Source organism: Pelecanus crispus, chromosome 1 (genome assembly GCF_030463565.1).
Source record: "Pelecanus crispus isolate bPelCri1 chromosome 1, bPelCri1.pri, whole genome shotgun sequence".
NCBI classification, from domain to species: domain Eukaryota; kingdom Metazoa; phylum Chordata; class Aves; order Pelecaniformes; family Pelecanidae; genus Pelecanus; species Pelecanus crispus.
In genome coordinates this window covers 64995852-65006829 of record NC_134643.1, presented here as the reverse complement: position 1 = coordinate 65006829, position 10978 = coordinate 64995852, and the positions used below count along the sequence as shown (strand labels likewise).

The 10978-nt window shown below is 39.0% G+C and overlaps 1 protein-coding gene across 1 annotated transcript in view; it reads right to left on the bottom strand.

The window, feature by feature from the left end:
* Positions 1-1118: 1118 nt before the first annotated feature.
* Positions 1119-10978, bottom strand: part of KIAA1549 (KIAA1549 ortholog) — a 150250-nt gene continuing 140390 nt past the window's right edge. Inside the window, exons 19-21 of the mRNA XM_075724956.1 lie at positions 8556-8701; positions 6525-6679; positions 1119-1373 (exon numbers count right to left, since the gene is read on the bottom strand). Of these exons, the coding sequence (XP_075581071.1) occupies positions 1119-1373; positions 6525-6679; positions 8556-8701 (556 nt within the window). The remainder of the gene's footprint in view (positions 1374-6524; positions 6680-8555; positions 8702-10978) is intronic.

Genomic DNA, 10978 nt, shown 5'->3' with positions numbered 1-10978 from the left:
GTCTCAAAACCGCAAATCTAAGCCTATGTTAATGCTCTAAACTGTCACTGACTTTCACTAAAATTATTCAGATCCAAACATAAGCAATGATTTAGGACATCAGTTTATAACGTAATGCTGGTGACCCTGTACCAGTCAGGCTGGACTGGTTTCTGTCCACAAAGCAAACTACAGAGTGGCAATATTTTATCGCTGGTCTTGCAAGAGCATATAGTATGTAAATATATTTTTTTAAAGATATAACATACACATTTCCCCAAATTCAATTGTGGCTGAGTATTTCTCTCCTAGTTTGCAATAATTTTTAAACAAAATAAATACCAAGCCCTTTCTGTTTGGATGCTTTGCTTTGTTTTTCCAGCCTGAATGAGTCTACAGATATTTTCTTAGTTATACAAGGCCAATGTTTCACTTTGCAAACATTGAAGATGAAGGAACACTTGAAGCTTCAGCACCAGAAGGAAAACAAGGAAGAGTGCAGAGGGTAGCTCCATTTGGAAGCACAGAGCTATAACAATTATTGTTCCAGTTTGTTACAAGTAGCTCATAAAGACTTTTATTGTAAGTAGTCCCATTGTTCCTGACAACCAAAGTGATTCTTATGTGGGATCACACCTTAACACCCTTGAGCAGATACAATTTGTAATCTTGCAGAACAGCAACACAAACCAGTTCCCCATGAGCACTGGAGAGATCAGAAAACTTGTAATCTCTTGCAAAATGTCATCTCAGTTTATTCAAACCTTTGCCTACTTCCTTAGAAAAAGGAGTCTATCATACTTGGAGTTTGTTCCCATGATTTTTTTGTTGCTGGAGTGTTGACTTCTTGACCTAAGGTTTTATTTATTTGTTAGGCTGAATGAGGGTAGGGAGAGAAGAGGAGCACCGTAATATTAGCAGATTAATTAATATTACTTGTGATGACACTGATGATTTTCCCTGTTTGTCCTCCATCTCTCCTTACTATCCTCATTTTGCTGCCTTTTTCATTTTTTCCAGAGTGTTGTCAACAGAGCTGTGAAAGTTCATTCTTTTGAGAGAACAACATTGCTGATTTCCTCTAAGTCTTTGCTTCCATAGGAAGCAGATACCTGGCAGATTTGCAAGGGAATGCTAAATCAACTATGGAAGTTCTGCACTGTTGTCTGTTTCTGAGAAAGTCGTAGAAGTTCTTCTCTAATTGCTTTGATAAGAGAGGCTGAAGAGTGACCTGGCTGGAGGTCCTCAGTGGAACTGGTGGTGTAGCAAAGGCCCTGGCCCTGAAGGCTGTTGTGTGGAAGCTGAGCAGGGGGTGCCGAAGGCTGCCTGGCTGAAGTCCTCGGCATCTGGAATACTGGTGAGGAGGAATATTCTTGGTGTCCATGCATATGCGTCTGGAAAAAGGTAGAAAGCATTATTGTACTTTCTGAACAAACATGGTAATCCCAGAAAAGACAAGAAAGCAAAAAGGCAAAGAACAGAGGAAAAGCAGCATGGAGATGCTTCTATCTGCTGCCACTGTTCTTCTGTTGTATGAATGAATGATTCCTCTTATGGAGCACAAAACAACAAGCGTACACAAAACTGTTGGACTGCCTCAAGTTCAGGGCTTTTCAAAATCTCTTTGAGCATTCATTAAAAAGTCTGACCCCCTTTCTAATCTATGGTATGTTTAGAAACTGAGGTGGAAGGAGGTGGGAAGAAAAACCACAGAACTGGAAGTCAACAGAATTGGCTTCTCTTTCCTTGCCTTTCCATCAACTTCCTGAAAGACAACAGACAAATCACTCTCTTCCCAGCTGTCGTTTCTCCATACTATCTATAAACAGAGATAACACTACTTTAACCTTCCCCTTGCCTGCCTGGCTTGCCTGTTCAGACTGTACACTTGTGAGGACCCTGTGACTGACCAGTGGCCAGGAAAACACTGTCAACAGAAGAAGCAGCAGGAGAAAATTATTCAAATCAGAAAGATTTGATTTTTCTATACTCAACAGCTGTCTTTCATATCTGAGAAACACTATCCCAGTTTAGGGACAATCATTGTTTCAGGGTAGAAAGGGGTTAATTCTGCATTTGTTCAGTAACATATCCTTTCTAACAGAACAAGAGAGAAACAAAACAGAAGCCTGAGTTTATGGGCTTGTCTATCTGGAAAAAAAATCTGCTTACGCTAAAACAAAGCACAAATTTACAGCACACCAGGCGACTGCACTGACTCCCAGTATGGACACAAACGAGGAACATTTCAAAAACCTAAATTCCCGCTGACATCCCTAAAGCAAGCGTCTCCTCCTGCCTCGTATTGCTGAAGGCTGAGAGACAGCCAGAAGAAAACACTGGGCACAAAGGACTTGAACGCACCCTGCTGAACCCGCAACTGGGAGCAAAGCAGCGTAATCCCCTTTTCAAAGGGTCTGCGCTGGGGATGCGGAGCAGCTAGCTGCAGCAAGTTCAGATCACAGTTACCACGATTTAGTGAGCACCATCTTTCTCTGTGGATAAGCCTTAAGTAGCAGCAGAGAGAGCAATCTGATAAGGGAAGAAAGGACAGCAAGGTCAGCTAGAAGAGGATTTGGGGGTGGGGGGAGTGAAAGGATTACAAAGCAGAGCCTGGGAAGGATTTAGGGGACCTAGAGTGACTGTGGCAGCAGCGTACAGGGAACACAAAAATGCACGAGAGTATGTTCCTTAACATCTCATAATATAAATGAATAAAATCTAAGCTGTTTTGTATAAAGTAGAACTAACAATAGATTCTGACTGTCTTACACAACTCATGTACAGCACTGACCATTTACACAGTTAATTTGGGGAGAGAAATTAAGAGGAAAAGAGGCTTTAATAGAAGAATGATAGGTAAAGAAGGTTTTCCAAGTAACATGCTGTCTTACTTCTTATAAAAGGGAGGCAATCTTAGTATCAGAAAGGAATGAATGGGTCTCTTGATTATTCAGAATTATTCATTTGGCAGTGAAACCTGAAACTAATTCATACATGCAGTCTTGAGTGAGCAAACCTGACAAGTACTCTGTGGGTTTATAGAAAAGAGATGACATAAAAAAATATTAAAAGCAAACATTCCTTTACACAGGGGCAACCTAAATGATGTTCAGGTTACTTTCACATTAAAATGCATTACGTGATTCAGCTCCTATCTCATCCTGCACTGAATTAGCACCATAAGAATGGTTTCTTAAGGGAAGTCAGGAGGAACATTTGATGACTGTAGTGGCTGTTTTTTAACATTAAGGCTATCAAAGTGTTCTTAAATGTCTCAGAAAAATGAAAGTGTGTATTTCTGTGATCTCATATATAACATCAGAATTAAACAGGTCTGAGAACTTTCATAACCAGATTGGTTTAGAAACCTAACCTATACTAAACGACAACAGCAAAATAAGGAGAGTAAAAAGTTTGAAAGAACTTTTGCTGGTTTTTTTGGGTTTTGTGTTTTTTTAGTTTCAAATTTCTTTACTAACAGAGATATGCAGATATATAATATTATATATGTAACAATATATAGTTTCCTATAGTATCTATAAATTACATATTTTTATATAGAAAATTCTGTATAATTAATAGCAGTACAAATAATTGAAAAAAATATCTTTATTGAATCTTTCTTCTTAAGGAATGAAGATTTATGAGATAGCATTGTGAATCTGTTAATCTCTGTTTAACAACTGTTGAACTCTGCTCAACAGGGTTGAACATTGCATGTATAAATACATACACATACATGTATATATTTATATGCATGAACAGATATATATTACAAAATTCACAAAAACAGGTAGCTAATTAGACATAACCTGATTTGTGCTATCATTGAATCTGCTTCTGAGTGGCAGAAAGGCCAGGTTAGGCTGTGCTTAACTGGACCTGTCAGCCAGCAAGTATCTCCCAGGAGATAGATAGGAAGGGGACATGAGAGACAACCTGAAGTATGGCGAGATGGTTTAGCAACACTACTGTGGGCAGCCGGAATATAGAAATAGAGTAGAAGGATAAGGGTGGCTTGGGGGAAACACTGGAAACCTGGAGAAGACTTGGGAGAACAGTGGAGAGCTATAGGGGATTGCAGATCCCCAGATTGCAGATGGATAGGAGATGACACCAGGCGGTGGCAGGGAGGTAGACATATGCAAGACACTGCACACAGCTATAAGAAACCAGGCTTCATTTGTTCTGCTGCTCAGATGACCACTTGCTAAGTATTGTATTTTGTGTCAGCTAAGGAAATGCTGTAATTATTCTGGTTGTCTAGGCCTTCTAGATGGAGAATTAAGGTGAACTGATGGTAACCTGCACACTGGCAAGTGAGAGGTCATATTCCAGTAGAAAATCAGGTGTTGACTGCAAGAATAATAGGTGAGGATACTGTGAGGAAAAGGGCCACTGCACATCCCTCTCAAGTTTGTGGGTGAGAAGAGTGCTCTAGATCTAATCTTCCTAAATGCAGAGTTTAATTTTAGAAACCTCCTCACAATGAGGATACAGCAAGACTGTTTGCAAAGGATCAGTTGAATACTGCACAACAAGGAACATGACTGTCATTAAGTAAATCCTCCTTTCTAAAAGGAGGAAAGACAAATTTAGAGCTCTGTCCTAGTGAAGGAATCCAAACTCTGAAGGTAATTATTTAACTACAGAAAATTACAAGACTAGGGCTCATCTAATAACCCTTTTTTTAAATGGGAATAATGCTTTGCAAAAAAAGAAAGAATTCCTTATAGGAAAAGGAAAGTGCAGGCACTAGGTGAGCTCTCATACTCAGACAGTTTTAGTCCATGACCTCCATGTCCATGTTTTTTGAAAAACAAAACAAAAAGCCCAAAACCAAACTGAAAAAAAAAAAAAAAAATCACATTGCAGTAATACATGAACTGCAGCAACCAGTGAGCAAAAATTTCTGTCAAAGCCAAGGAAGTGTTTAAACTGATTAATTAAAGGAAAGTCAACCTGGATTGAGGTGACATACCCATCTGATATGGTGACTGAAGGTGTAAACTGCAACCAAATTGCATTATATTAGGCCATGAACCTGAAAGTTGTGCAGGTAACTGATGTCAAAACAACTGTTTGCATAGCATCTCAGATAACGGGTCCGTAACTGAATTTTCAGTAATACGCTAGCAATTCAAGTAATAAAATACTAAGAAAGTAATGGCTGAACATGCACTTGGGGGACAGAAGGGAAAGGCCCACAGATCTGGAAAAGAAAAGTCATTTTCAGAAAAGAAAGACAAATTATAAGAAGGGGCAATGAATGGTAACCTAAAGATGCCTCTGAAAATAGAACAGGAGAGACACTAACATCTCTCATGCAAGTGCTCTTCTAGATGTAAACTGAAATTATGATGTTCTTGCACTCAAATACCACAGTTCCAAGCACAGAGAGCAAGTTAAATTAGGCAAATACATCTTTTGGCTTTGGCAGTTAAAGTTTTTGAATAGTATCAGTAGAGTTTGTCTCTAGTATGCCCAATTCTCAAAGCTTTATGCTGCTCCTCTCAAGTTCATTTGGAGTGGTGACAGCTCAGTTTCACCAAAATCTAAAGATGAGGCTCATCCTGTTGCATTTTCTTTATGTAAAGCCATTTTGAGATCATGCAATACTGCAAAGCAACTTCACGTAGTGGGAACACACACTGCCCTAAGTATGCAAAAGTAGGAGATCCTTCCTTCCTCCCTCAAGGAAGAAACCAGAAAAATGACAGTTTAAGCAAAGGAGCAAGAGAAGAAGCATAATGTTGTCGCTCTGAAGAGTACTACAATAAAGCTGTCACAGGTCAGTCTGCTTCAGGATGCAAGTACATCAAACATGGACTGGTAGCAGGCAACTGTATCTTTCCTGGAAAGGCCATTTACAATCTTCAACCTCACACATCTGGCTGAATCAGAAACATCAACCTTTAGAAGCACCACTGCCAGGAACACAAAATCACAATGGCTGCCTAGACAACACTGGTAAACGAATGCATATTAATTTACCACATCCTGCTGACTGAGGCTAGGAAAATAACTTGTTTAGAAACACCTCTATTCTGATGCGCAAGTATGTACCTTATTCTATTGCCCTGACTCCTGCTGTTGCGCACGATACAGAAGACAAAAGAACTATTCCAATACAAAGTAGGACGGTAGCCTGGGACAATTTAATTCAATGTTTTCTACTTACAATGATCTCAAAATACAGAGGCATATTTCAAAGAAGAAAATGGAAAGCAGCATCCACCTCTGCAGGAGCTCAGAAGCAGAACTGAGTGAACTGCAATTAATGGGTGAAGGCCTCAAGTGAGAAAAAAAAAAAAAAAGGTTAGGGTAAAGTGAGAGAAAGCAGTTAGAGAGAAGCAAAGGTGAAAGAAGAGCAAGCAAAAGTTAGAAGAGCTAACGAGGGTTTGAAGAGCAAAGCAAAAGATGTCAGAGAAGCAACTGAAAGTATTCCAGGGGGGAAAAGTTCCAAACAGTAATGCAGGAAAAAAAATACCCGAACATATCACTACTTTGGAAACTATGCAAATGTGTAACACAGTACTCACTGCATCTCGCCTAGCATATTCATCCTCTCCACGGTACTGGGGCCACCCTGGCCCCCCCGGCTGGCCATGCCCTGCTCTGCCTGAGGGGATCTCCACTTGTTGACCTCCGATCCTGCTAGCAATTCCCACCTGAGTGAGGTGCTGTATCTGAGAACCTTAAAAGCAAATATTGTTTTTTCATCTTTATACACAATCAAGTTTGTAGGGCAGACAAATGACAACATAAAACTTTGTTGGAAGCAGGAGACAAGAAGAAAGTAGAGCTTTGTTTCTGTGCAATTAATAAAAAAATCAGCAGAAAGAAGGCTGTCAGTGTAGAATAAAGAAGGAGAAGTTATGTGCATTTTGTGCAGCTCATTTGAGTGTGATGCTTTTCATTGCCCCTGCACTGAAAGAAGAGGTTGAGATACATGCATCTCAGACATGGATTACACTTCATTCCAAAAATATGCCAGCCCTTTCCAAACAGCGTTTACTGAAAGCCCTGGCAATGCTTTCATGTAATTACTTAGCAGCAAAGAGAAGACATTTGCTCCTGTGGTACACCTTATTTGCATCACACTGGCAAGACCCTAACTCTCCAGACTGCCTTCTATTCCATCTCTTAGAAGAACAAAATACATGACTAAGTAAGAGTATGATTCTTTCAGCTGTGCTTTGTGGTTAAATATTAAATGATGCTGTCATTGACTAACAAGAAGGTCAGAACACACTGTATCTCCTTTCAGCCTGAAAGTTAACTTCCTCCTTTCCCTTCCCTCCCCTCCCGCTGCTTTCAAACACATGCAAGGATAGCCACCACCATTAATTGCAAGGGACATGTAGCAACATGCCAGCTTTCCTTTTTCCTGAATTTCCTCCCACAGGGAAACAAAATTTATTTTTATTATTATTATATTTCCTTATTTATTAGAAATTAAACACATATAATAAACCCACAGATACATAAGAGAAAACTGTGTGTGCATGCACGTGCGTGCATATATATGTGTGTGTACAAAAAGGCAGGAAAAGACAAAAACAGTGTGATTTACATGATGGACACTTAGGTCACTTTCATATTTTCCTCTCAAAAAACACCAATATTTGAGAAGTTTGATATTTGCACATAATTATGCTGAAGGACAGGAACTAATCATCTAATTGCCTCCAAACTTTAAAGCAGAATATACATAAACATTTAGAGAATAGTGTGAATCAGACAATAAAATAATCATTAAACTGTGACAGTCACTACATCCCTGTCATTCTCATTCATTTAACATTTACAGGGAGAGGATAGCAGCTATCAAAACTAGGACTCTGACATGAGTATATGATCGCATTTCCAGTCTTTTTCAACTCCCCAGAAGAAAACATTTCTCTGGGAGAAAATTAACTGTGGCATTTGCACAACAATAGAATATTTGAATTCGCAGAATCAGTGTTTGCTGCTTAATTGCCATTTGATGTTAGAATCTTGTTCATGATAGCATTGATGAGTGCTACAGAAATTATCTCGCAACCAAATCAGGGAAGACGATTTCATATGGACAGCGGCAATAGATAATATCACCAGGAGCTAAAGATCCTGTTTTTATGCATACACTTCTAGGAAGAGAAATGGGAAATAAAGATACAGAAAAGTATTAAAAAATTGTTATTTAGCAGGCTTCTTTTGGGATGCATCAGTTAGCTCATTAGCACAAAAGAAATAGTCGGCAGTGGAAAGTTAGCATACACTGTATGCTCTAAAACAATTAAGTAATTTTCCATCCTTAAAGAATGGGTTTTTTTGCAAATACACTGTGTGATAACCAATGCTTGTAAGATACTAAAAAAGGTAGCAAAGCACTGCCGCCTTCTGCAAGGTCCTATGGATCTAAAGTTAACCTCACTTTGTGATCACTTTTTTTTGTCGGTGAAGACAAGGACCACTTTTCAAGTGTAGTAGCTGAAGGAGAATGACGTCTTAATGGTGACCTCAGTGTAAGAGTAGATATGGGAAAGGATCAGTTATTTTAGAGCATATTCAACTAAAGTGAAGTGTACCTGCAGTGCTTCCAACTGGTCGTGGCCGTGCCACTGATGGCACTTCCTCTGAGTATATCCCTCTGGAGGAATACTGAACCTCAGGTGGCTGCTGGTCCGGGTGCATTAACTCCGCAGGTTGAAGAAAACCTGGCCCAAAGTTCTGCCTGTGGAAAAGTAAGGACTCATGATTACAATAAGTGAGTTGCCTAATTAGAAGCAGTAATGCAGGTGTACCTCATACAACAACCCTTTATGATGTCTTTTAATGTACATTTTAACCTTAATGTTAAAGCAAATTACATCTGAGGAATATATTCCTCCTTCATGACCTGCACTGCACAGGAATAGGAGTTAGAAACTCTAACAAAATTTCACACAAGTGTTTTTCACATGTTGCAGTCTCCCACAGACCTTGTTTTCCCCTTGGGGAAAAAAGCATCTTCAAGGAAAAAAAAAGGAAAGGAAAGGAAAGGAAAAGGAAAAGGAAAAGGAAAAGGAAAAGGAAAAGGAAAAGGAAAAGGAAAAGGAAAAGGAAAAGGAAAAGAAAAGGAAAAGGAAAAGGAAAAGGAAAAGGAAAAGGAAAAGGAAAAGGAAAAGGAAAAGGAAAAGGAAAAGGAAAAGGAAAAGGAAAAGGAAAAGGAAAAGGAAAAGGAAAAGGAAAAGGAAAAGGAAAAGGAAAAGAAGAAAAGAAAAGACTTCAGTAGTGACATAGCTGCTTACCTTAGCGACAAACCTGATTCTTACTCAAGAGTTTCTGGGCACACAGTTTTGGTCTAAATGAAACCATACAAACTGCCTTACATTTACATTTCATCAAGCACTCTGATAATTTTTCAGGAAATTTTCAAAACTTTGCTCTTTAAGATTCATCAAACTACTCAAAGCTGTCATTAGCACATATGAAGAAATGCAATGTATGCTAAAATTAATGTTTTCTATAATTCAGGCTGGCACTGGTAGTCATTGTTCTTATATATTTACTGAAAAGAGTTAACAGAAACTGTCATCAATCTAACTTCATTAATTGTGCCAACGTAATGGGACTTGTAAAAGAAACCCTATAATTCATTCACAGAACAGGAGTAGAGAAGGAGATGGAAAGGCTGCTTTTCCTGTGCTTTCTATTAACATATCTGAACCCTGGCATGGAGAGATTATATTTTAAAAGACTGATGGCAGCTGAGTTTCCAAGGATTATTGATTTCCTGTCAATATGGTGGAAGTGCGGATGCCCAAACTTCAGGTGCTTAGGTTACTCGGCTAGTCTCTCTTGACTCCAGGTATGGTCAAACAAGAGAGACACGCTCCTCAACAGGCATTCAAAGCAAAAGATTAGGTTCACTGAATCATTTTCTGCAGGAGCCTTTCACTGGTGAGTATAAAGGAAGCAAGGTGAGACAAAACATCCTAAGTCAGGCACATGAAATTACACAAAGTGAGGACTAGGGATGAGTTTTACATGCCTTTTACCACAACGGCATCTAAGCCCTTCTTGGCTATGGACTGCAACCTATCCCATTCCTCAAGACCTCAGTTTTACACTTTTTTTTTTTTAAACAGTAAAATCCCGTGACTGCATCTAATTCAAACTATTCTTGATTTGTGCTTTATTTGAAAAACTAACCACCTTTGTATGACAGCCAGATAGCAAGAAGTTGACATAATAATAGATAGCCTAATAAAGCTACATAAGAGCCCAATAAAGCACAAACAAGTAATTGTAAATTAAAGCATGCAGTATTAAATGGAGGAGGTATAAGGGGTTCAAGCCGCAACAATCCCATTGTGGAAGTGCCAGAATTTCCCCAGCTCCCTTGCATACAATCCCACCTGTCCACTCAGCAGATCCAGAGGAAACCATTTCCAGCCAGACCCATAAGCTAGTTAAAATAAATGCCTGAATGGGTAGGTAATGTTTAACAATGTCACTTTTGTTATGTTAATCACTGTAACCAGTAAAGTATGTGATCATCTGGCCCTTTATGCCTGCAATGCTGAGCTGGAAATCTTGTAGCTGATAAATTACTACAATTTTTTGACATTGTCTAAGGAATATATTTTCCCAACATTCTGCAAATTCATTATTTTTGTGCCATTTTTTCAAAGGACAGGAAGTATATCCTTACTGCTGATGGGTTTGTACTTGAAAGGTGCACGCTTAATAACCCATCACGCTCTCTCTTCTCAATCTTCTTTACAATAGATAGATACAGCTACTCTTTAAGTCAGAGATCAACAGAAGAGTATAAGGATACAGCTCTGAATCTATATCATGCAAGCTTTCTAGTGCTCCTTCCTACTTCCAGACTGAGACCCAGCCTTCAATTTATCTTTGCACATTCAAAAAAATTATTAATCTCCAGTTATTTAATTAAGTGGGGAGATACCGCCCCAAAAATCAATTTTACACCACTAATCCACTATGGCTAAGTATCTCTATC